Source organism: Lagopus muta, chromosome 1, assembly GCF_023343835.1.
Source record: "Lagopus muta isolate bLagMut1 chromosome 1, bLagMut1 primary, whole genome shotgun sequence".
Classification (NCBI taxonomy): Eukaryota; Metazoa; Chordata; class Aves; order Galliformes; family Phasianidae; genus Lagopus; species Lagopus muta.
In genome coordinates, this window is record NC_064433.1 from 106,701,202 (window position 1) to 106,727,181 (window position 25,980).

The 25,980-nt window shown below is 40.0% G+C and overlaps 1 protein-coding gene across 6 annotated transcripts; it reads left to right on the forward strand.

Annotated features, from left to right (window-relative positions):
• The first annotated feature begins 749 nt into the window (after nucleotides 1–749).
• Nucleotides 750–25,727, forward strand: KCNJ15 (potassium inwardly rectifying channel subfamily J member 15). 6 transcript variants are annotated; one of them, XM_048934037.1, is made up of 3 exons: nucleotides 750–1,142; nucleotides 20,512–20,828; nucleotides 23,625–25,727. In XM_048934037.1, exon 3 carries the CDS (start codon nucleotides 23,641–23,643, stop codon nucleotides 24,766–24,768), a length of 1,128 nt encoding a protein of 375 aa, XP_048789994.1. In that variant the 5' UTR covers nucleotides 750–1,142; nucleotides 20,512–20,828; nucleotides 23,625–23,640; the 3' UTR covers nucleotides 24,769–25,727. The 6 variants fall into 6 exon arrangements, with proteins under 6 accessions (XP_048789994.1, XP_048789995.1, XP_048789997.1 ...); XM_048934038.1 differs by lacking the exon at nucleotides 20,512–20,828 and adding an exon at nucleotides 22,005–22,125; XM_048934040.1 differs by having other exon boundaries at nucleotides 750–929.
• The last annotated feature ends 253 nt before the right edge of the window (nucleotides 25,728–25,980 follow it).

Here is a 25,980-nt window from a genome sequence, read left to right on the forward strand (position 1 = left end):
CTGATTTCCTCTTTCCCCTGAGCATAAGGGAGTAATGAAGGCAACCTGGCAACATAGTGCTGTGGGATGGCTCTGCAGGTGATGCTGTTGTACTGTGTTGGACAGGCTTGTTGAGATACGTAGCTCCTGGAAGAATTACCTCTGGGAATATAGACACAGAAGAATGATGTCCAAGGACAACAACATTAGTCTTTCTAGTGTTGCATTGTCTTCCCTTTCACAGCAGCTCTTTTCATTTTGTTCCAGAAATCCTATTGAACACTAGTATGGTACCTACAGCAGTATACAGGCAAGAACTTGCATCTCTTCCTCATTCTACTTAAGGTACCCAACTTTCCCCTAGTCTAATCAGCACTATCTGTGTTTTTTCCATCTACTCTTATTTGAGCAGAAAGGCACTGAAGCCAACCTAGAATTAATCATCAAAGAGGAAGAGCATCGTGGCTAAACAGACTGGAAACTTTGGTGGTAGGGATTTTAGCTGCATCTGTGGCTGCTACAGCTCAGTACATTACAACCCTGGTACAAATGTATATCAGATGAGTTTCAGCCTTCCTTTTGCCAACAGGAAAATGGTAATCAATAATGTTGACTTTTAATTCTTCTTGCTCTTAGCGTTATACAACCACTTGCAACCTTATTTATTTAGGCAATAAGGCCTTTAAGGGACTTTGATCAGCTTGGCTAAAGTTTCTTCAAAGATTAACTGACGTTCTTTAAAAGTACATCAGTTTCCTTTTAAGCAGGTATTTACTTACCACGTAACTGGGTGTTGAGTGCTATGTAGTTATAAAGTTTGCCGGGCTCAGCTGTAGATTTCCTTAAGACATACTGCTGACATCACTGAATCTCCTCTCAGACTTTTTTTTTTCTCTCTCTTTCCCCCTCCCTCCCTCTCCTCCCTCTCTCTCTCCAGTCTCTTTATTCAGGTAATTTCAACTCAGACTTATTCCAACTTGTTTTTGACTGACAGTGAGGGAAGGGAGACTCTGATGGTGTTTTGATTTTTTTTTTTTTTAATGTTTTTTTAAACTATACACACATGCTTTATTGAAAAGACATTCAACCTTTTATAAAAAAGATTGTTTGACTTGTCATGACGATAACATCTAGTAAGGAATCTGAACATTGCTCTTTTACAGGTAAGAGGTATTTGTCAGAAATGCATACATGCTTAACTGTACTGTGGATACTGTCTGGAAATGAAAGCTAATGAGTAGGTTATTTTCCTATTTCTTGTAATAGTTATTTCAGAATTTAGAAACTGTCTGTAGAAGAAAAATCTGTTTATAAGCTTACATCTTCTTGTGAACTTGGAGATACAGCAGTTTAGCAATGATACAGAAAAGCTGTCTTGGTTTGGTCTTTCCACTAGTGCAAGCTCCTGAATGTAAGGTTTGTAATGCATGTGACTGATATTTTTGTGTGTTGGGCAGGGGGGCTGGATCTAACTTTGTAAGTATTTGCCTGTCAGATACTTTTTCTTAAAGAAATACACAGCATTTTGGGGCTTTTTTGTATATTTTGAATGTCTTTCAGCCAGTTCTTGTTTCTTTTTTCAGTGAGAAATCAGTTTTAGTTAACATGCTAGGAAAACTTGCCTAGAACTTTATCCAGTCCTCGTTACCTATCTGTATAAGAAAAGATTATGTAAGTTTTTAGTGGTAGCTACAAGGAATGTAAACGTGTCGGAGTTGGAGGACATCATGCATTTTCTTCCAAATTTTGCATGTGTCTTCACATTACTGCATTATTGTTTACAACAGGTTTGGCTTATCCTCAGTAATCAGAGTCCGAGCCCGTGCTGAAAACTCCCCTCTACTTCAGTGTAGCTTGTTTTTGCTTCCTTTTTATTTTCTCATAGAGATCATGCTCTAAAGAGATTTACAGATAAGTTCCTTTTTTTCTCCGTGATGTGCTGCTGCAAAAAAGGAACAAAGCTGGTTTTCCTTTGTGAACCAGGAGGATCTACATTACTTTTCAACTAGACTTGTTTCTGCACTTGCCTTTAGCTGTCCTGCAGCTAAAGGCATTGCTAGGGTCTTTCTGATTACAGTGTCTGAGTACCTATCTGCCAAACCTTTTGTTTGTATTCCCTGTGATATTGTTAGCTGTGATTTCTTCTCTCAAAATTAGAAGGAAAAGGGGAAAACTTGCTACTACAGATAAGTTTTTTTTATTTCTTTTGTTGTAAAATGTCACTATGCTCTCTGCACTCTAGTAATCAGCTTATAGAAGGGGGGAAGCAAGCCTGGAATGTAACTTAGCGCAGCTGGTTACACGGTACAAACTGGCATTGCTTTTGTAAAGCAGAGTGTAGACGAGACCAAAAACTTCCCCAAGAATTTCACCCTGGTAAATGAGGCATGGCCTAGAGACAAAAACAGCAGCAGATGACTTGGGCTTCAGTCTTCCAGCATACATACAATAATATTTCAATCCTGTTACTTTTTATAGAGTTTCAAATGAAAACAAATAGTTCATTTTTACCCTGGCTCCTCACGCAATGAAACAAACAAGTCATCAACACATAGCCCTGATTTGAGCTGAAATTTGTTTGTCCAAATTTCACTAAAGAAGTCTGGAATATTACTCTCTCCTCCTCCTAAGACACACTGTTACATGGACAGGCTGTGTGCTTTGGGAACAGGTAGAAACCAAAGCTGTGAAGTACCAGATGGTACTCTTGTGAGGGGCCAAGAAAAACAGAAACTTAACTGTTTTGCATGCTGAACCTCAGAACATTTTTGAAATAAATTTTGATTCAGCTTGCTTCCAGGAAAACCAAAGCTAATTACAAAATGATATTTTTCTTTCTTTTCTCTTTATTTATTTATTTTTTCTCCTTTTTTTCCTTTAAAAAAAAGAAAAATTAATATATGGAGGGAAAAATTCTTTACCTTTGTTGGCTATCCTGGGTATATAAACATAAGGAAAAAAAAAAAGACAAAAAAAAAACCAAAAAACAACAAAAAAATATTGGCTGGTGCATCGAGCAGTTAATGCACTAAATGTTAAATATCTGAAAACTACCTTTCTGCCAAGCTGTTCCTAACCCCTTGGAATGGGACAACATTCATGACATATCTGAATGAATTACTATAGGCTTGAAGTGCATTTTAGCACTCAGTTTATTTTTTTTCACTAATTTGGTAAATAGCTTGGCATAAAGTGCATATATGCTTTTGGGAGCAACAGGGCACAGTTGAAACAGGAAACTCTCTTGTATTGGCTGTGCATGAATTATACCACCTGCTCATTTTAAATCTGTTTAGTTCAAATGGTGTGAAATGCACATGTATGGCAGCCAAAAACAGTGGATATGTTACTAATTGGGCTGGATGAAGGAACACAAATGGCAAGTAATAACCACAGCATCTTTCTCACCTCCTGAGTATGAAACTGTCTTTGTATGACTGGCACGCTCTGAGGTTCATGGCAAGCTAGGAGTCATGCTTAGGCAGAAAAGTAACAAGAGACAACATGAATGTTCTAAGTATTATCGTCCTTTACTGGGCAAAATAAATACTTGGACAGAAAGAGGGTAGACGTATGTTTTGGGATCTGCAGTAATTTTTACCAAGGGGAACAAACTCCCATTTTCCAGTGGATCCCTTTGCAAACCTTGTCTGTCTATGGTGAAAGGCTGAAATCATACTGCTAGGGTACAGGTTGGACCCAGCATATATCTCAGGGAAGTGTTGTGGTGCTATGCAGTTCCTGTGTCTGCCAAACACCATTGGAGATACTTGGAAGCCTTTCAAGCTTTTAGGCTTGAGAATCCCCTTAACCTCCACACTCAGGTGATCCATTTTGCTTCACTGATGTCGGTGGTCAGTACCACTATCCTTTAATTTTTCAGTGATTAATTTCAATCTAGACATTATGTTACAAATCCTTTTCTCTCCCCACATTGTGTCTGCTCAGGTAAGAGAGCATGTTGCCTTACCATTGACTCCCAAGGTGGCTTCTTGATTAAAGATGTCTTTATTCCACTCAGTTCAAACTAGCTCCTGCAATTTGACCTTCAGGCTATCCTGCATTTTAGCTGACTCTTAACATAAAGGAGAAGTATAAAGCTTGGGAACAGAAGCTTAGTGCCTCTTAAAAACTCATTTGATTCCTTACGGGTTTGTTTTTCTCACAGAGATTGTCAGATAGAGTTGTCCATGCTTTGGGAGACTAGATATGCCACATTTTCTTCATAAATCAAAAGTGATAAAGTAAAATAAGTATTAACTGGAATAATGGTATGGCCTGATTAGATTAATTTAATCTACATTGCTTTAACTGAGGTGATTCACTCTTGGTTAGACTGTAGCTTGCAGGATACCTCTCTCATTGTACACTTTGAACTTTTCCTTATCTAAAACTGGCACTTTTGAGGCTATATGATAAACATGTTTGCCTGTTCAATAAATTATCGTAATCTGTAATGAAACAATATAACAAATGGCATACATGCTTTGACGACTTCACAGGAATATTCTTAGTATGAACTGATCAAGAGAAAAGGGGAAAATTTCCCTTTATACTCACCTGAATTACACAGCCTGACCAAAAAAGAAAAAAATTCAACAAAAGGTATTTCTGTAATTTTCTGATCATTCATAACTGCTTAAGTGTTTTTTGTTTTCTCCCTAATGATTGTCCTACTCAAAGATTCTTACCCTTACTCCTGTCCTTACTCCCACTAATTTTTAGGCCAGCTGTTCTCTTCTGAACCACAATCCTACCTTTCACCCAAGCAAACAGGCTTCAGTTTCCTGCAACCTTATCTAGCAATAATGCTTCCAGAAAGTTTCCTTTCTCAAACACTTCAACATCAACTTATCAACAGTCTTCTCTCTCCATAATAAACAGCCTAACCACAGTTAGTACAGCAACGGATAAAAGGTGTGCTTTCTGTGACTTTCACAGCATTTGATCAAGGCTAGTCTTCATTCACAAAAAGATATATCAACACATTTGAGGAGATGTTTGATACAGAACACTCAAAATTCTAATTAATCTTCTTGGGCAAACGACAAAATATTCATGAACATGCAAAGTCTATGATGGAAAAAAAATGAATCTTTTAAGGCAACATTTTATTTTATTACCCTGTTGGTGCTCATTAACGTGTATACTTGGTGGCGTTGATGGTACATGATGGTTGGCCTCTTGCCTGTTTCTGGCTTAATGGTTTTAAATCACAACCTCTCTTTAGCTAAGAATAGGTCAAAAGGCAATAGAATCACAGAATGGCTGAGTTGGAAGGATCATTAAAGATCATCTTGTTCTAACCACCCTGCCATGGGCAGGTCTGCCATCCACCAGCTCAGGCTTCCCAGGGCCCCAAACAAGCTGGCTTTGAGTTCGTCCAGGGATGGGGTACCACAACTTCTCTGGGCAGCCTATGCCAGTGCCTCAACATCCTCTGATGTGTTGAGATATAAGGAAGAAATCTAACCTAAATCTCCTCCCTTTTAGTTTAAAGCGGTTCCCTTTTGCACTACCACTATCTGCCTGTGCAAAAAGTCAGGCTCATAAGTGTTTATAAGTCCAGTACTCATAAGTACTGGAAATTTTCAATGAGGTCTTCCTAGAGCCTTCTCCAGACTGAACAAATCCAGTTCCCTTTGCCAGTCTTCACAGGAGGGGTGCTCCAGTCCTTTGATCATCTTTGTGACCTCCTCTGGACCTGCTCCAACAGTTCTACATCTTCCTTTGGGCTGGTGGTCCCGGGCCTGGATGCGGTACTCCAGATGGAGCCTGATGAGGACAAGGGACAATCCCCTTCTTCTCCTCACTTGCCATCCCTCTTGTGCAGGATACAATTTGACCTTTGAGGCTGAAAATACACAATTCTGGACTGTATCAAGCCTTTTGTCCATCAGAACACTCAAGTCCTCTGCAAGGGGTGCTCTCAAGTAGTTCTTCTCCCAGTCTGTACTCAGGTCTGGGATTGTTGTGTTCCTCATGCAGCACCTTGCACTTGGACTTGTTGAACCTCATTTGGTTCTAGTGAGCCTACTTTGCAAGCCTGTTCAAGTCCCCCTAAATGGCGTATCTTCCTTCTGTTGTAGCAACTATACTACTTAGCCTGGTGTCACCCACAAACTAGCTGAGGAGCACTCAGTTGCACTGTTTATTCCTACAAAGATATTAACCAGTATCGAATCCATCTGTGAGTTATAAATTAACATAGTGAACATCAGCTCACTATGGGTGCTGGCCTTCAGCATGTTGATTACCTATTGTGAAATATGCTATCTAAAAGGTGCTGAAAGCTCTTGTCAAGGCATAAAAAATGAACCAAAGACTGAAATGTTCTGCAGTGTAAAATGCCTCCAGAAGTATAGAGGTGAATGAACACAACTTAGGCAGCTGTGGGAAAGCTAACAATGCCATTAATGTCTATGTATAATAGGCAAACAAAAGGCTTCAGATCTGGTTCTTGTTTACGCTGTGGCTCTTTAACCCTGTTCTGGGAAATGCATAAGCCAGAAGGTGATCTTCAACTGGTGGTGTCACACAGTAATTGTCATACTGCCAGGAATCCTAATAATGTACCTTATTTTTCCACATACACTTGCTGAGCTAATTCCGTGAGCCTTCTTCAGGCTACAAACCTCACTCCCTTTCCTCAGTACAGACCACAACGTTATGGATGTTTCATCCCAGATTTTTATGAATGCCTTATCCTTGAACTTCACTCCTGATCAGTTCTATTGTTGCAGGTACACATTATATTCATATATATAACATATGACACACTTACAACAAATTTGGAACAATAATGTCTAAAATTTAGTGTTGATTTCTGTCAATAAAATAACCAAAGCTATGACTTGATTATGACACAGAATTGTACTTACTGATAGTAAATATCCTTCTTCTACCTAAGGTCTTAGGTGATAGGGAGCATGCTCTATTATTTCAATAGTGTTTATAGGCCAAAGTCCAATAAAACAGTGCAGAGGAATGACCACAGTGGTACATTCTCCTATTACATGTAGATGTGAGAATCTGAATTTGGAGATATATTTCTGGTTGGCAAAAAGTGAAAATGTAAGATGAGGAGATTTAAAATGCTGCACTACATCTTTAGAACTTTTAAATAATGACTAAGTGTTCAAGGAAAAGCTTTTACTTCTGTTTGCTCTAAATGATCTTAAGAAACTTCTGCACCATCCAAGTTGTTACCTAAAGACTGAAAGTGTCACAGAAGTCAATAACCTTTGTGTTCTCACTAGAAACTGATTTAAGCATGTTACTTATAATAATTACTACATGAGCTTAAACATTAACATTAGAATCCATAAAAAAAGCTGTGAAAAGGATTTGATCCTCATTCCCCAGCCTCAGAAGAAAAGAGCAGTCAAAGTTTTCAAATTTGCCAAGTTCCTAAAATTCCAGGTGCTTCTAACAGAAATAAACTGGTCCAGTTCTTAAGCTTTGCTCACCTTAAGACAAGATATTGCTTTGAATGGCTTTGCTTTAGTCTCTTCTTCACCTTGTTACTAGTTCTGTTTGGCTGACTGGAACCTTAGGCATTGGAAAAAGCAGGAGCATATTTGAGCAGCATTATAAATAGGGAACTGGTGGTGAAAAATGGTAGTAGGGGTGATAAAGATGTAGAACGTTAGTGGGTATGAAAAAGCAGAGCTGATTACTTTCATGGAGACCCAGACATCATTTTGAAGGTGCAAAGGTATGTATGAGGAAACCTTTTGCAGATCAAGCAAGATGAATGCACACTTTGGTAAGAGACATGGCAACAGTGTATGAGCTGATGACATCAACAAGCAAGCTGACACATTTCTTGTCATTGACAAGAACCTGTAAAACAGAGCAGACAGATCCCTGTATCTTGTTTTAAATTCCTGGATAGTTTGCTTTTACAGATGAATGTTGTTCATCTGTTTCAATACAAGCATTCTTTTATAGTAACTAAGCTATATGTTTGATGGAAACAGTGCACCTGCTTATTTAACCTTGTATTAGATTCCACTCCACACAATTGACATGGGATTTAACCTGAAAAGCTTCATCAGTATGAGTTAGATTTACATATATTTATTTAGGATATTCCAACTTAAGATATGCATATGTATTATATAATTTATATGTGTAACCAGAGTTCTTCTAAGAAGTGTGGGTGTACCTTTGCATACACTGTTGATTTCCACACAAGAAATAAACTTGCCACTTCTCAGGACCTGCTTTGCAAGTGCAAGATAAAGTAACTGTCAGCTGTGTAAAAGTTACAATTCTGGGATCAGATCTTAGGGCACTGCAGGGAGAAGGGCACCTACAGGCAGAGAAGAAGAAGGGACAGACAGAGTGCAGGTGTTCAACTCTCCATTGATGCTGGTGCTTTAAGAGGACTAGCTCAGACTACACAGAAACCTTTCAGATTGCTAACATGAAAAGAGAGATATTTCAACCTAAAAGCCCAACAACTGATCTCACAGTACATTCATTCAGAAATGGCTCAGTTTGGTAGATGTTTGGAAACCAAGTTTGAACTACTGTCTCACAGATAGGTTTCTAGTTATCTCAAATTTCCAAGCAAACTTTAAGAAAAGCAAATCTCCAAGTTTATTTCAGACATAACTCAGTTAAAGAGGAAGCATCCAAGGTAGCCAGAGCCTTCCTGAAGAAAAGATTAATCCCAGAAAACAAATCATTCGTCATCAATTCTAAGGGAAAACACAGTTCATAATCTGAATACGTTATTTCTTGTCATACTGTAGGCCCACAAAATGCTTTGCAGTGAGCTGAACAAAGAATAGGAAAACTTTAGATCTGCTCTAAATTATTTCAGATCTAACAGCAAGTGAGGCATGATACAATCCAGACTTGGTACTTGCTAGGTGAACACAATGACAAGCAGATGTTTATTAAAGTTGGAATTTTTCTCAAAACAAGTGCATTTCAAGGACTTGTTTGGATAGTGGTGAGCTGATCTGATGCCTAAACATAAAGGGAACAAATGTCCCAAGGCATAAGCTCTGAGTACCAGGGCAGTAGCTGTGAAAAGATAAGGCTTAATGTGAAGAGATGTTTCCACTAACGAAGGGAAAAAATACAGTCAAAATAGTAGAGAAGAAATGCATTTTTTTGATGCTGGAAGTTTGAGTGACATATCCATGAGATAGATGAGGATTATGCACAAGACGCTTATTGGAAAAGGGCTGATTAAAGAACTGAAATTCTGGTTGACTGAGGTGAAGATTTTGGAGGTGCTATGACATAAAGCTGCCCACAGACCAGAAGTCTGAAGCATACAGTGAGTGGAGCAGAAGCAGCACTCTTGGCAGAATATGTCCTTTGGGAAAGAATGAGTTTGACAGGGTTTCACCATGGCATTGACATTAACCTGCTCATTGGTTAAGTCACAGTTTCCAGGACTTCCTAACAATGGCAAATCTTAACTTCATTTGAAATATGCTATTGGAATTTGGTATATCCATAGTCATGATTAGTTACTTTTGCAATCACTTATCTTTAACAATTGTCTACAAAATAGTCAATAGCACTAAAATGAGGCACAGGTGACTACTGTTTGGTTACACCATATTTTTTCAATGAAAACTGAGTATTTAAAAAAATAAATATTACAGGAAATGTACGAGATTAGAGATCAAAAGGTTTTATTTTTCCACTGAAAGAATGATCTCTTATGGGAGATGTAGTTGATTTCCTCATATCCAAGTTATTCTTTATGCCTGGACTCCACAGCTAGGCTACATTTTCACTGGTGCATCAAGCCTTATAACAAGGCAACAGAAAGTAATTGGGGAATGGTGGTAATTTTTGTTAACGGAAATCAGACTGCTTGGAGTCTGATCAAAGTTTTCAGAAATCAAAGTGATTTCTGAAATTCGTAGCATTTGGAAAATGTACAAAAAAATAAGGTAGAAGTTGCTGAATATTGTAGAATTTAAAAAAAAAAAAAAAAAAGCAAAAAATGTTTGCGGTATTTGGAATGTTTTAGGAAACTATTCCTAATAGAACGTGAAAAATGTCCTAGTCAGTCTAATTACTTCAGTGATCAAAGCTGGGCTTTCCCACGTTTCCAACTGTAAAAGATTGTTGAGCACTTGAAATGACACGGGATCATAAAGGGGCAGTCATAAAGATAAGGTATGTGTAAATAAACAAGAAAATAACCCCCTTTAGAGCATAAGGAAGCATAATGACTTTGAACACCAGCATGGGCTTTTTTATTGTTTGGGCACATTATCACTGCTTCTTTTTTTTTCAGCATGTTGTAATGTAACAACACAGACCTTTCACAGAGGTTTCCGAGAAGCTATAGAACAAAGGAAAATGACCTGTGAGTTACACAGCTAAATTCCCAGAGTTCAGCAATGTGCACAGGCATTGCTTCTGCTGTCTTTTGCTAGGAAACACAGTAACTTACTGTACACTTGTACACACTGAACCCACCAGGAAATCCAGTTGGCCTTTACAGTTACAGATGTGAGGGATTCTTCCTCCAAAAGCCTTTTTCAGCTGAAAATGCCCATAAGATCAGATGAAAGATTTTGTGCTTTCATGTTAACTTTGACTCTCAGACTGAAGAAGTCTGAAAACAATTCTGAAAAGTAAAAAAAAAAATCATTTTGACTTGTGCAAGTTAGATATTTGATCTTTTGAGTAAAGCAAAAGCTTGTTCCTCACATGATTTAAATTAGACACACACACACATCTATACAAATGTAAAATCAAAATAACAGGTTTAATTTTGATTTAAACAGAGTCTCCAGTCCAGAATAGCTTAAAAAACAAAACAAAACAAAAAAAAGGCCAGAAAAGCGTTTTTTGGTTCAACCTCAGCGTATTTTTTTGTTTTGTTTTGTTTTGATATTTTTGGTTTGGCAAGAAAATGAAAACCCACTGACGTGCACCAGTACATTTATGCTATTTCCTCCCCCTGAGAAGCCACAGTCTCTGCAGCAGACTGAGGGGTCTGTGTCATGGAAATTGGCAGGGGCTGAGTAATTTGGGAAAGCAACGAGGAAAACAAAGATTATTTTCCCTTTGATTCCTTGTCAGTTTATCTGCAAGACGTACAATCTAGGGCTGTAACCTCATGCTATAACTCAGGAAGCATCTTTTTCTTTAAAAAAATGTATAGTTTTAAATCATTTTTTTTTCACAGTTTAACGGTGGTAGTTAAGTTCAGTACAATGATAGCATTTTCTTGGCAAAAGGCTATGCATTTAATCTAGCTTAATTTCATTTATATTCCCTCACAGCTAAGGGATACAGCCCATGTATTTAAATCCACAGGCTAATTTCAGCTTAACTTGGCAGGTGAACAGACGCTTCAGAAATGATGTTCCAACAGGCTTTATGAAAGTAGTAGTAGGTGGCTCTGTAAGCCCAAGAGATGTTATTAATGCCTTTACTGAGAAGAAGAAATCAAGGGGGACTAGCCTTAAATGGACATCAGAGAATCCACATGGAAGAGAGTGCCACGAAAAAGGGTTTGCATTGTGTTTGCATGTTATTGGCTGTGAGGTTCACCCTGGAGATGCAATAGAGTGATGGAACTGCAGCTTTACTGACCATTTCCCCATGGCCTATCACCCCATGAGCTACAATGGTGCCCTTTTAGCAGGGAAAGCATAGACAGGAGTAGAACAGTGTTGGCCCTGCAGCCTTTTCTCTACAAGGCTACTACTGGTGAGAAGAGGATCCCTTTGTTCTCAGCCCACCACTTTCATCAAGATACTCATGGCCTGAAAAAGAGTAAAATAAAACAGCTGAAAATCATCATTTCCATATAAAAGATGCTAATATATCTCACTATTAAACTTTGAATTAGTTTTATCCATCTCATAAAATGTCAGTGCACAGAAGAGTTCTACCAAAACACTTCATTTGAGCAGAAGGAGACATATATTGGCTAGCTGCTTACACTGCTTTTACCTTATCATTATTAGTGTTTAAATCTCCTTAGCATTCCACATTTGCAGCTCTGAGTCTCAAGGAAGCATTAGGGATCAGCTCCCATGTACCCCAATCTGCAGAATTCCCATGAATCCCTTGAGGATTCTTTCTCTCATGTTTCTGCTCTGAATTAGCAGGTATAACTAAATTACTCAAGAGACCTTTCCTCCCTCTTCTCTGTCTGTCCTCTCCCCAAAATGTGCAGAAGTGGAAAAAAGGGTATTTTTCCATTCATTGCATGGAGAGAAAGCTTGGCACACAAGTGAGCTATGTACTGGAATTTGGGTGGGTCTAGGAAAAAGCACAGACTCCAGTGGAAAACATATATGGGTGTGTGTGTGTGTGTGAGAAAAAGCCTTTAAACCTTAAATTAACCACATCCATGAATTGGTCAGGGAAAAAAAAAGTAGAAAGGAAATTGCCATGAAGTTAAACTCTTGGACATACTGAAAATACATATCCCCATATCACTATGAAAGTGTAATTGGCATTTTTACTTTGTCCCTGACCACTCCAAAGTAGCAGGTGAAAGCCCTTGGTTTATATACCGGTGCAGTGTTTTAAGGTGTATGAGACCTCTGTGACTACTGGTGTCATCCCTGGGGTGTAGGGCTATCCTCAACTAGATTGATTAGGAGTCAGCTCATGTCTGGGGACTGCTGCAGGATCAGGATGAGAAGGAACTAGTGCTAAGGCATGAGCCCTTTGGGAACACCAGTGCCCAATCAGGGAACTTGCTGTGCCACTTTGCGCAGAGCTGGCAAAACTCAAGGGAGACTTCAGAGACCAAGGACATAGTCACAGATTGTGGTTACTGGTCATTGCAGATGCTTCTGAGACATGCTGTTCAGAAGCTTATTTTTTATTATGGGAAACAACAGCACTAAAGGAAACATCTAAATGAAGAGGATTTCACTACTGACTATGGATGCACCAAAAGCTCCCAGATCAGTACTTTGTATTTACTGCTTGTGATTTACAGAACAGACAACACAAACACACATACCATGAAGTACTGTTTTAAACAGTGGAAATGACCATGTGATTTCTCTATAAGAGCACATACATATTTGACTGTGAAATATCACATCTTGATTTTTGGGGGCAGTACCACAATCTTGTTTTCAGCATTTAAAAGTTGTATTATTTTATCTTTTGTTAAGTAGCTATCATTTGTTAGAGATCAAGTAGAACTTGTTCTCTGTTTAATTTAGTTGTGGAAATACGTACCTGATGCAATTTGAAATCTCTGTAGAGACTGATGTAGAAAATGAAGTAGAAATGAACACTTTTGAAGCTACTGTGCACCTCAAAAAGAATAACGGACGGACTTTGTAATTCACAACAAAGCAATGCACTATTAAAAAATAAGCAAGTAATCTGTATGCATCTGTGTGCATCTGCTATGTCAGTATTATCATCTGTACTTTGTCTATGAGAGAAAGATGCCTAACTTAAAAATCACTAGGTTAGGGTAAGGGAAGTGCATACTTTGTCTCACAGAGGCTGCATTTTGCTAGCACTGAGGAGAATCACTTTCTGAAAACATTTTCCACTGCATGAACTTGTTCGCACAGGTAGGACAATTCTTCATAACCAAACAACTTCCTGAGAAAATGAACTTGTAATGAGTTTTAAGATGAAACCACGACAAACCCATCCCTCTTTCTTGGAAATATTTTTTGTATTATTGCAAAAATCTCAAGGCTGGATTCTTTTGTATGTTCTGGTCCAGCAAAGAAGCCATAAATCTGGCTTAATTAACAGATTACTCTGCTAAGCATAGATGAAGCAGTATACCACAATACCACACGGCACAGGAAGAGAAACCCAGAAATGGTCACCAGGGATAATCTTCACTGAAATATGGGCCATCCTCCAATTGGGTCAGGATGGGTTATTTCCCCAATTAGATTTGATTCTATCCACATTAGGCTTTAGATGATCAAAATTTAAACAAGACCTTTGAGTACAACAGTTTTTTTCCATTGCTTCCTTGCCTTTTGCAACCCTAATATGATTTTCAGCAGTAATGAATCTTGTATGTATTTAAAAGAAGTAGATTTTCTCAATGGAAAATTCTTTTCATAGACCGATATTTAAGTTTTGAGATTTAGTGATTGTATAGAGATTGAAAACTACAAACATTTTAATTTAATTTAATTTTGTGAGGTACTGAGGTCATTCCTCCAACAGCATCAGCTCTGATTTTATGAGCTAAAGAAGTTCTGTGGTTTACAAGAAAGGTGGCTTTCACATGCAGAAATCACATGAAATAATTCTGACATAGCAGAAGCCTGACACTCTGCAGGGAGCCTCACCTCCTTGCCACACCTACACTGAGCTATGAGAGCCACAGTGCACTATGACTAATGCAAAAACAAAACCCAACTTGACTGGGATACAGTACAATGAATTGGCATCACAAATGGTGATTAAAAAGAGAGCTCTTGATTTGTATTGTACAGTTAACATAGACACAGGAGCCAATGCCCTTGCTCATCAGAATGAGACAAGGCTGGCAATGGGACTTGGCATACCAAGTTGTGTTTGAGTCTAATGGTACCTGTAGCTCAAGAGAGGAATCAGAGGCACAAACGACTCCAAACAATTTGAAAATATTTCCCTGCTGTCTAACAAATACTTTTAATGTACCAGCCATGGTAGCTGAGATATGGGAAGAAATGGCCCTGGGGAAGGCAGACTGAAGATGTTTTTGCAAACTTTTATGAACAATCAGGAGTATGCTAACTTTTCTCCCTGCCTTTTGTGTTACCATGACTAGAAAAATTACTACTTATTTTCAGCCACCTGCTGACAATTTAAATTAGAAATCTACAGTAAGTGTGGCTTTTTGGTTTTGGTTTCATGTTTGTTTTTAAATGAGACCAGATTTTTATTAACCAAGAAATGAATTGGGAGAATAAACAAACAAATGAGCAAATAAGAAAAGAAACTAGATGAGCTTTCTGTCTCATAAGTCCTTCCTCACATCTGAAGCAAAATGAGCACATCTTAAACCATCTGTGGGTTGGCAAGTCTGTTGCTCTGAGTTTAACTTTATTAATACTACAATTATTGTGTGCTGGAGTAGGTATTTGTTAACAGACATACGGTCTGATTTTTGTGTGGTCCTGTGTGGGGCCTGGAGTTGGACCTGATGATCCTTATTGGTCCTTTCCAACTTGGGATATTTTGTGATTCTATGATAACTTGTGAAGTAGTGGGTGAGTACTGGTGGGGCTGAAACCAAGGTGCTGCCCTTTACCTTCTGTGAAAGAAAACAAGGACGCGGCCAGCCCACAGTGAGCAGGGAATGACAGTCACAGCAAACATAGGTGGTAACCCACTATCGTACATCTGTGCTCTGAGCTGACCTGAGAGGTGACTCCCTTCCCTGCAAGCTTGGTAAGACTTAGCGATGTTAATGGTGGACGAGTTCTGGCTCAGTATTTTCTGCATGGTTATGAAGTTACCACCATATGACTAAAATTCTGGAAGGAAACATAGTTACTGCTTGGTTGTGTACAGAAACATGAAACAGTCTTGGCACATGAGCTTACACAGTAAGATTATTCCTAGGAGATTTATACCAGGTTGTACATAAACATGAATAACAAAGGTAAAATATGCCTCCGGGCAAGCTGTAAAACCGCCTGAAATCTGATAGAAGAGCAGCAGAGCCTTTCTGTCTGCCTTTTCTGCATCAGCCTTCCCACCATCAAGTGCACTGGGAAATGCACCATCCAGGTGGCCTGTACTCACAGAGGGAAGGGGGAGGCAATGGGAACTGGGAGCCGTCAGAAAGCACATTCTCACAGGAGCTCCAGCAGTTGGCCTGGGAAGGGCTAGTTCCCCAAACAGGAATTAAGTGCTTAAATAGGACTTAGGTAGGCCTTAGTTGACTAAGTGAAAAAGTATTCTCCAGAAAATCTCTGCCCAGCTTCTGTCTTACGCTGGAAGTGCCTCAAGCATGCAGGTGCTTCCATTTCTGGCTCTCATTTTGATGGGTGCCCAATGGTCATGTGTTTGGGCATGCCACAGTGTGCCCTGTAGGACACCAGAAGGCTCAGTGTTTACCTTCTGTCTGAAACATTACTTGGCTTGAATTCAACCTCCTCTCAGTGTGTCCTCTGCTCTGCTTCTCCCCACTCCCAGTCTACATTTGTGTTCCAAAATCCGACCGCTGAAGGAGGTGGGGGTGAGACTCCTCCCTGCACCTGAGGCAAGTTTTTCCCTCGTTTTCACCCTTGCACAAGAGTTCACTAATATGGAAGTAGGGAGATGGAGACTCTACACTTCCCAGTGAAGACACTCAACTGCACAAATGCAAATTTAAAAGGCCAGAAAGCAAGAAGGCATCAAGATTACTCTCTGGCCAAACTGTTAGGGTGCTCAGCTAGCCATGGAGAGCATGCATCTCAGTTTCTGCACTGAAGAGTGCATACGCACTAACATCCTTGAAGAAAAAGACACCAAAACTGTTTTAACACGGATGTAGAAAAATTCCAAACTATATTTTCTTGGCTTTGGCTTTGGAAATGGCTTTTTCATTTTGACTGACACATTAAGTAAACAAAGTAATAAAAATACGTGCTCACTTGTGACCAGTTTTGAGGAAACATCCCAAGCAGCTGAAACTTTGCAAAAATGGAAGCCCTTGCAAAAACAGTCATGTAATGGAGAGGTCAGGAATAGGTGCTGTGAACCTGCAGTGAGATACATGAGGAACATAAACTAGTGTGCTGTCTTGTGAGAAACAACTCTGCAGTTACAACTATACATTTCTATGATGGCACTGTAAACATTACTAAATTGAACTATTCACAGAGAGCAGGAAAGAGGAGAGGAATGGGATATTATGCAAAAAGGAGGGAGAACAAAATAATGAGACATACCCTTATAGAAAAGATTATTATCTCAGGGAGGAAGGAGACAGAGTCTAGCTACTGAAAGCCCCCAAAGGCATCCCAGAAAACAGGACAGAGGGAGGTATTAGGATCTCTGATATTCTAGTCCTGGTGCCAGAACTGACTGCTACTGCTATATGGGATAAGGCATGCCCAGAGTGGTAGTGGGTGCCCCATTCCTGGAGACATTCAAGGCCAGGCTGGACAGGGCTCTGAGGACCCTGATCTAGCTGTAGGTATCCCTGTTTGCTGCAGAGGAGTTGGACCAGATGGCATTTAAGGGTCCCTTCCAACTCAAATCATCCTATGATTTCTCCCATTCTCTCTTCAGCTCATCCTTTCCTGTGTGGTTTTGCTGAGATGCTTACTTGTGCCAGAGGTGTTTTCTGAGAAGTACTTAATGCTCCTACAGCTGACTGAGGATTTCAGTAATACGGCCTGGAAGTACAGAGTATCAGTGTGATAAGCAGAATGCAAAAGTAATGCTCCTGTCAGCCTCGTAGAGTAATTCTGGCACCTAACTCCTTAGAAATGGAAAAATGAGTTCATGAAAGTCTGTTTAGACTTGTTCATGTAGAAAGAGCCACATAAGATTTGCACAGAAAGAACAGGAAAAGGGTTAGTGGGTGGGAAAAGCATCACATCGGAGGCAAGTTTTGAATGCTTAGCTGTGATATGAAGTGTTTGAAAAAGAGAGTTTGAAGCATTAATATGCCAGCAAGAGAGACAGTCAACAGTCCTGAATTTTTCACTACTGAAGAAAAGACATTCTTAAAAATAATAGAGCAGAACAGGTTTTTGGTGAACCTTTCTCTCTTTTCCAGCTGCATTATGTAAACCATATTATCAAGCACAAAAAAAAAAAAAAAAAAAAAAAAGGAAGAAGTTTCAGAAACTGATCAGTTTACTTACTTTGTGAAAGGAGACTTCAGTGTATGTGAGGGTTTCCAGATGGAAAGCCGTGCATGGCCAAGTCCCCTGTATATCTGCAGAACCTGCCGCAGAGGCTGGAGGGCAGGTTTTAGGAAAAACAGACAGCAGTGCACTAGCTGTTGGGAAGATATTGGTGTATGCTTTCTCTCTGTTTGGAGGCCTGATTAGGAGACCTGTGAAATCATTGGGAGTTTCTCCGTTAACCTCAATAAGCTTTGAATAATCTCTTGCCTTTGCTCTTCCTACTTGGTTGTTTTCCTATTTCTTGCATCAGTGTAGTTTCGAAGGCTCATCTGTGTAAATCAATAGCTACTGCAAAGCCTCACATCCTGCCTCTGGAAAGAACAAGATTCCTGTACAAATCTCTCTAAGCAACAGTGTACCATGACTTCTTCAGCTAAAATTCATCTTATATGGCCAGATGTCAGGCAGGCTGCCTAGGAGAGAAAGAGATGCATTTGGGTTTTTATTTTCTTAATACTGGTCTGTCAGTGATTTCCCCTGGACCTGCTGTGAGTGATGGAAAGCATGCCCCTAGCCCCAACACAATACCATTAACCTCAACCTCCAGTGCAATCAGATCTGCAGCACTCAGGCCTCTGAGCAGGCTTTGCTGTGCCACCCCTGTCACCTGCTCCTGAGTGTTACCATCCAAGGGTTGTTCTCTGCTGATGAGTGGCCAGGAGGAGGTATATGGACCTAAATGCACAGCATCAGGAGCTGATTTTGATTTGAGGTTACATTTACAGTTCTTGTGGTCTGGTCTTGTGGAAAAAATCAAAAAGAGTTCATTTAGGACAATGAAGCCGTTAAGGGCCTGGAGTACAAGTCTCATGGGGAGTGGCTGAGAGAACTGGGATTGTTTAGTCTGGAGGAGGCTCAGGGGAGGGCCTTGTCACTCCCTACAATCATCTGAAAGGAAGTTATGGAGAGGTGGGGGTCAGCCTCTTCTCCCGGGTAACAGAAATAGGATGAGAGGGAATGGCCTCAAGTTACATTGGGAAAGCTTCAGGTTGCATAGTAGGAAATATTTCTTCTCAGAAAGAGCAGTGATACAGTGGCACAGGCTGCCCAGGGATGTGATGGAGTCACCATCGCTGGAGGTGTTCAAGAGCCGTGTGGATGTGGCATTGAGGGACGTGGTCAGTAGGCATGGTGGGAGTGGGCTGACAGTTGGACTGGGTGATCTTAAGTCTTTTCCAATCTTAACGATTCTATGATCTATGATATGTTTTTTAAAGGCAGCGTCATTCACAATATGATCAGTTCCCAGTCTAACACTATTCTGCTGTGCAAGTAAGTGTTGGTCATTATCCGGGTTGAATGGCTCTTTTATGAAGGGTTCAGGCTGTTTGACTGCAGTGGCAGCTGGTAGAGGAGTTGACGCATTCTTTCATAACCACTGCTACTACCCCTCTCTCTTTTTTTTGCGTTCCAGAAATCAGACACAGAGGAGGATTTTTCTGATTGGTGACTGCACAGCAGAACCTCGTGTCTCCCACAGCTCACACAGCCCAAAAAGAGAAGGGTATTGCTAGGCAGAGCACTGCGAATTCAGGAAGGACTTTTTTAACCTACTGAACCACATCATACTTAGGAAAGATCTGAAGATTGTGTATTGCTTTTCAATGTTTTCTTTCCTCAGCACTGCTTTTTTTTGTTAATGCCAATCTTGCTAATGGTTTTTGCTGGTTGAGAAAACAGTTCAAGTTTTGCCCTGTGTCAGAGTGGCAATGAAGTGTGTAGGGGAGTGTGGGGGTTGCTCAAGTGGCAAAGCATATCTGATCTGAAAACAAAAAAACATCTGAGGCCGTTTGAACAAGTCATGCTCCTGTACACTTCTAATCCTTTGTGTCTGCCAAAAGAGATCTTGCACAAGCAGATCTGGCTTCATGCAACAGGAACATTTTTCTGTGCATGCAAGCTGGCTTTCACTTCTTGATAATGCGGTCTCTGGAAGCAGAGTTAATGTACTTGTTATATCCCTGGCTGCTGAAATTACCTTCAGATCAAGGTATTCATGGTTGGTGGTTTGGTATGTAGTTCTGTGTTTTATTGATTTTGTCTGTACTAAATTCCCTTACAAGCATGTGTAGTGATGGGGAGTCTCCTTCAGCAGTTCCAAAGGGCTCATGAGGAAAGGAGGTAATCCACAGGACATGAGAGCGTGAGACAAGCCTGAGATTACTTCATTTTCTCCCATAAAGTATCTTTTTACTTAACTGTACTTCAATTCACTTTTATTTGCAGCTACAGTTTTAGGGTTTGTTTGTTGTTGTTGTTGTTGTTTTTAAGTAACAAAAAATAATTTATCGGCATAAAATCAGCTGGCTAACAGACAGAAAATGTTCTTTTATTTTCCAAATATATACTGCTACTATTATTCAGACTAGTTTACTTGCATAACTGTGGTAGATGTGCTTTCTAACTTAGAGGGAAAATGGTAGAAATAAAACAAACTAAAATCTTTCAACTCAGTTTCTGGGAAGAGTTGTTAAGGCATGGAATATCTGAGGTGCCTACAGAAGGGGTGGGACAAGAAAAAGCAATGCAAATGCTATGCTGTGTGTTTTACGTATACAAAAACCCACTAATCATTTTTTTCTGGGATAGCCACTGGTTGATTCACTAGAAGGTAGTGGGGAAGTGGATGGCAGGGAGAAATCTCTGTAGCCTGGTTTTACTCCACTTCTGGCTTCACCACAATTTCTTCCCGCAGATGACTCCTGCTGGCTGCTGTAAGTGATAAGGAAGGGCCTCAGCAGGGGCAGTGCTGCTCAGAGGCAACATGACAGATCCGTTCTTCCCGTATCAGTGCGGCAGAGAAGAAGGGAAGTACTTCTGCAGGGAAAGGAAACTCACATGAATTTCTCGGGGGAGGAAAAGAGCACTAAAAGAATTTAGGATCACACAGGAAAAAGTGATGTAAGAAAAAAATAATAATAAGGGAAGTAAAAACAACAACAACAAAAAATCCTACAACCAAAAAAAGCACCAGAAATTGGCTGGAATCCATTTCAGGAAATCACTCTAAAGGCAAGTAGCTTTGTCACATACAGAAATACAGACTGGGAAGAATACTAAAGATGACAGGGAAATTCTGACACAGCCATACTCCAAACTGCCATGCTATCCCTACACATGGAGACTGACTTTGTGCATGGAAATGTTAAAGAAGCACAGCTAAAAATGTCTTTGGTTTTGAATTGAAGCACAGTCTGGAACGTGCCAGGCATGGCATGTTCCCGGGAAACACGATTTGCCTTGCAATTTACCTTTCTATTCCTTGTCTTCTTGGAAGAAGTGTTTTGCTACAGCACTTCGGCTTATCTATAATATTAGGTACATTTTCCTAGCTCTGGAAGTGTGGTAGGAGGCAACATCAGGATTTTCTCTGGTCAGGGTTCCCAGAGAAGGAACAACACATTTCAGGGAAAAGAAGAGGCACAGGTAAGAAATTTTACCAGGCTATCGTATGGATTGAAAACATAGAGCTTGATGATGCTGCAGATGAACAGTACAGTGTATCCCTGCCAAGTCTGGCACACCAAGGAAGTATCAGTGTCACAGCACTTGTAGTGCAGAGCTTATCATGCCCAGTGTCCCTTGCGTATGGTAGCCCATGTGTCCAGGACACAGTAGATGTACAGTGAGTGCAGTGTGCAGAGTGCCTGCGTACCCCTTGCCTTGGGCCACTCTTGAACCTAATCAATGAACTCTGCTCTCAGCCAAGACTGTAAGCCTTGTTCCTGCCCCACCAGCTCAAGCCCAACAGCTGTAGCACTGAGGAGGAAAGGTGGAGTCTTGGCTGCCTCTGTCCTGATAACCTCCAGAGGAGGAGGAGCCAGCAGCCCTGGGGAGCGTGGTCCCAGGAGCACGGTCCAGGTAGGCTGAGCAGGGGGCGTAGTAATGTTTGTGACTGGAAGTAATGGCTACGGGGAAGTGATCTTGAGAGGAAGAGGTATACTTGTTTTGAGATGGACTTTTTCACACATTTGATGTCTGTAGCTTATCCAGAGTAAGGCTCAGTGTGGGAAAAGGTGCCTCTTCACTAAATGACATATATTTTCCTAAAAGATTTCCCCGTGGAGATTATGTGCATTTACCACATTGACAGTAGCGCTCCACTTGGAGTTTATCTAAAAAGCAGTTACATTCCCACCCTAACCCCACTCCCCCCCACCGCCATTTCCTTCTGTTGTTCTTTTTTAGATCACTTGAAGGTTTTTTCCTGTTTACTATCCGGACATGCTGTGCATGCTGTGTTGATTTGACTGTCACATAAGGAATCTCCTACTGGGATCACTGACACATTCCTTTCTTATAGATACAGGTATATATGTACATGTCAACGGCTCTTGGATGATGGAAGAGAAACGCTGGTGATAATACCAAACTGCAATGAGCTACTGGTCTTAATGGGCATTAAGTTTAATTACCGTTTCCCAAAAAACCTGCAACAGTGTGATGGGTATAGTTATACAAAAATTCTCTTTAATTGACATAACAGGAAAGGTACTTCAGTGAGCAATTATGCTGATGTCCTGGGCTGGCACATGTGTGTACCACAAATATATCTTGTATTTCCTGCAAATTTCTTTTAAGTAGCTATAAGGAAGACGTTCTCTTTTTTTTTTTTTTTTTTTTTTTTTATGGTTCATAGCAGCGATTCACTTACTTAGGGCTCTTTCTGAGAAAACAATGGAACAAAACAATGCTTTTTGAATGACCTGCCAAAACACAAAGGATGCAAGGGATGTTTTTTTGCTTTGTTGTTTTTTTTTTTGTTGGTTTTTTTTTTCAGCAGGAAGTTTTGTTGTTGGAAACTTCTATAACATGGACTGTCCTTGCTCTATGAACCACTGTCTAGTCCTGCAAGCCGGGTTTTGTTACTTGCCTCATCAAACTGGCACAAGCACTGTTCTGCTTCACTCTGAGGGCTTTGTTCAGTTCTGAGTGTCCTCACACTTACTCTCCATCCGGACTGATGCACAATAAACAAACTTCAGAAGTCGGGTGGTCCAATGACTGCTGGGTTCGCACAGGTCAGGGCCCACAGCTAAGAATGCTGACTTTGTGAATCGCCGTTTTTTTTTTTTCCTTAGACTGCTTGAAGTCAGAGTGCTATAGAGTACAAACAGTTTTGAAGCGTTTTAGGTGTAAATATTCCTTTCCGAAACTCGACTTTGATGTGTTCAGGTCTGCTTTGTTTCCCTGTAGGTTAGTTGTAGGTTTGTGACAAGGAATCAGATCCGACTGAGTAAATCACTTGTGGAAGTTAATTGTTCAGAGTGAAAGCTGGTCTGGCTCATTTTGCCTCTGTCACAGGAAGAGACAGAGGTGGTGTGCTGGATCTGCGTTCTAAACCAAGCACTGACGCGACTTTAATTTCGATCAGATGTCTCTCTTCAGGGCACTAAAGAAAACTTTTGCAGTAGTTAAAAAGAGCCTCTTCTCTAAAGAAACGTAAGAAAAAAATAATGCATTTTACAGAAATAAAGTACTAACAAAAAATTTCAGCTTGATCAAATTTCTTTTGCAGGCTATTTGAAAAGAAATCTACTTCTCCATATTTGGCAGTCACTAGAATCAAAGAATATTTTCTTTTTTTTTTTTTTTTTTCTGACAATATATAATACTAAGTTCTTTTTAATGTCAGCTATTTTACAGGAGAAACTTTATATTCCAGCTCTTTTAATTCACTACTCATGCATTCAGATTGTACCTTCTATGCTTGTACCTTCTCCTTTTTCAACACTTTCAAATGCATTTCAGAACAAATTTTGTGATTTGATTTCATTAAGTAACAGTCTTCTTTTCTTTTCTCCTCAGGACTGAAGCAGTGAGGATGGAAGCCACTCAGATTAATATGTCCCGCGTTCCACTGGTTAACGGAGGCATCAGCACTGCACTCAAGGCACACAAGCCCCGTGTGATGTCCAAAAGCGGTCACAGCAATGTGCGCATAGACAAAGTTGATGGCATTTACCTACTCTACCTTCAAGATTTGTGGACTACAGTTATAGACATGAAGTGGAGGTACAAACTCACCTTATTTGCTGCTACATTTGTTATGACCTGGTTCCTCTTTGGAGTTATCTATTACGCCATTGCATTCCTTCACGGAGACTTAGAAATAAACACGTTCACCTCAAAGCGGGAGCCATGTGTCAAGAATGTAGACTCTCTTACAGGGGCATTCCTCTTCTCTCTGGAGTCACAGACAACCATTGGCTATGGATTTCGTTTCATTACAGAGGAGTGTCCACATGCCATTTTCTTGCTTGTGGCCCAACTGGTTATCACCACCTTGATTGAGATCTTCATCACAGGCACATTTCTGGCAAAAATTGCAAGACCTAAAAAAAGGGCAGAAACTATTAAGTTCAGCCACTGTGCTGTCATTACTAAACACAACGGAGAACTTTGCCTGGTGATCAGGGTAGCAAACATGAGGAAGAGCCTTCTAATACAGTGCCAGCTCTCTGGGAAGCTTCTTCAGACATATGAAACCAAAGAAGGGGAGAGAATCCTGCTTAATCAAGCCAGTGTCAAGTTCAATGTTGACTCCTCTTCAGAAAGCCCATTTCTCATTTTGCCTTTAACATTCTACCATATTTTGGATGAAAGCAGCCCTTTAAGAGATCTCACACCTCAAAATCTCAAGGATAAGGATTTTGAGCTTGTGGTGCTCCTGAATGCCACAGTGGAGTCCACCAGTGCTGTCTGTCAAAGCAGGACTTCCTACATACCTGACGAGATCCACTGGGGTTATGAATTCGTGCCTGTGGTTTCTCTCTCTCCAAATGGAAAGTATGTGGCAGATTTCAGTCAGTTTGAGAAGATTAGGAGAAGCACAGATTCTTCTTTTTATAGTATGGACTCAGAAAAACAAAAATTAGAGGAGAAATACAGGCAGGAGGATCAAAGAGAGAGGGAACTAAGAACGATGTTGTTACAGCAGAGCAATGTTTGATTGAATGGACAAACTATCTTGTTAAATTCTTTCCAAAACCTGAAAGAAAAAAAAAAAAAAAACATTTTTTTCTGTACTGTATGTCTATTATAAAACCAGCAGTGAAGACTTTTTCAGAAAATAGCTTTGGCATAGAGTAAACATATCTCTTTGTTTGGCTGAGTTGTTAATCAAGTATTTTATAATTAGGTGGGATTTCTTTGTTCATGATCTTAGCAAAGTTGGATTTGTATCAAGTGTCTGCCTCATACCAACGCTAAAAGCAGACACACCACTTTCTGTTTGGAAAGTGAAACTGGATGCACAGTGCTGATTCCTTCAAATATTTATTTGACGAACTTTTACTGTGAGCAGAGACAGCACATAGTACTGCTAAAAAAAATATGTGCTCTGTTAAAAAAATGTCTACTTAAAATGTAAATTTTCATACCAGGTCTTATCTTTGAAGGAATTCCTGGTGAGGAAAATCAGGGAGACAAATTGCCAACCATGGGAAGAGCCTGCAGGGAAGGGACAAACTCCTTCTTAAATCTTGAAGGAGAGTGACGGAGTAGTTGTGCTGGGTGATCTGGAAGGGATTTCTCTTTCTCTGCTGCACAGAACGTGTTTTGTGATTACTCACTTTTTTTAACCTTGTTAATGGCTGATTCATAGCAAAAAAAAAAAAAAAAGGAGGTAAGGGCAAGATATACAGAATCGTAATAGTAATCAACTAGAGTTAAAGCTGACTTTGAGACACCCGTTTTTTATCCAGTGTAAATAGTTTGTAACAGCAGCATAACAATACATTTCTACAGATTGCTTGCTTTGCTATAGACCATATTTAATTTGGTTAAATCTGTGTTATGTCTGTAGACAATATTTACTTTTTCTGGCAACCATAAAGGACAAGCATTCCTTTCATCCATTTCATTTTTGGTCTATTAAAACCATTCCACTAATAAAGGAATTTAGTTTGAGCAGCTCCTGATCTCTTTGTGGCACAGGGAGGGGGTGTGGGACCTTGCAGATGTTGAAAAAGTTGAGTGCTTCACATATGTAGGTATGTTCAGAACACAGCCAAGGATCTCAGCAGATCACTGCAGTGGTCAGATTATAGGTAGTAAATCAGGTAGCAGTGATATCCATGCAATATGTATGTTCCACATAGATCAGCTTTCTAATGAAACCTAGAAATTATTTTTGACTTGCATCACTTTGGCAATTTTATGA

Coding starts and splice junctions, on each gene's coding strand:
- KCNJ15 (XM_048934034.1), top strand. CDS start 23,191: ATGTCTCTCTTCAGGGCACTAAAGAAAACTTTTGCAGTAGTTAAAAAG. Junction 23,259..23,624: donor AGCCTCTTCTCTAAAGAAAC/GTAAGAAAAAAA, acceptor TTTTCTCCTCAG/GACTGAAGCAGTGAGGATGG.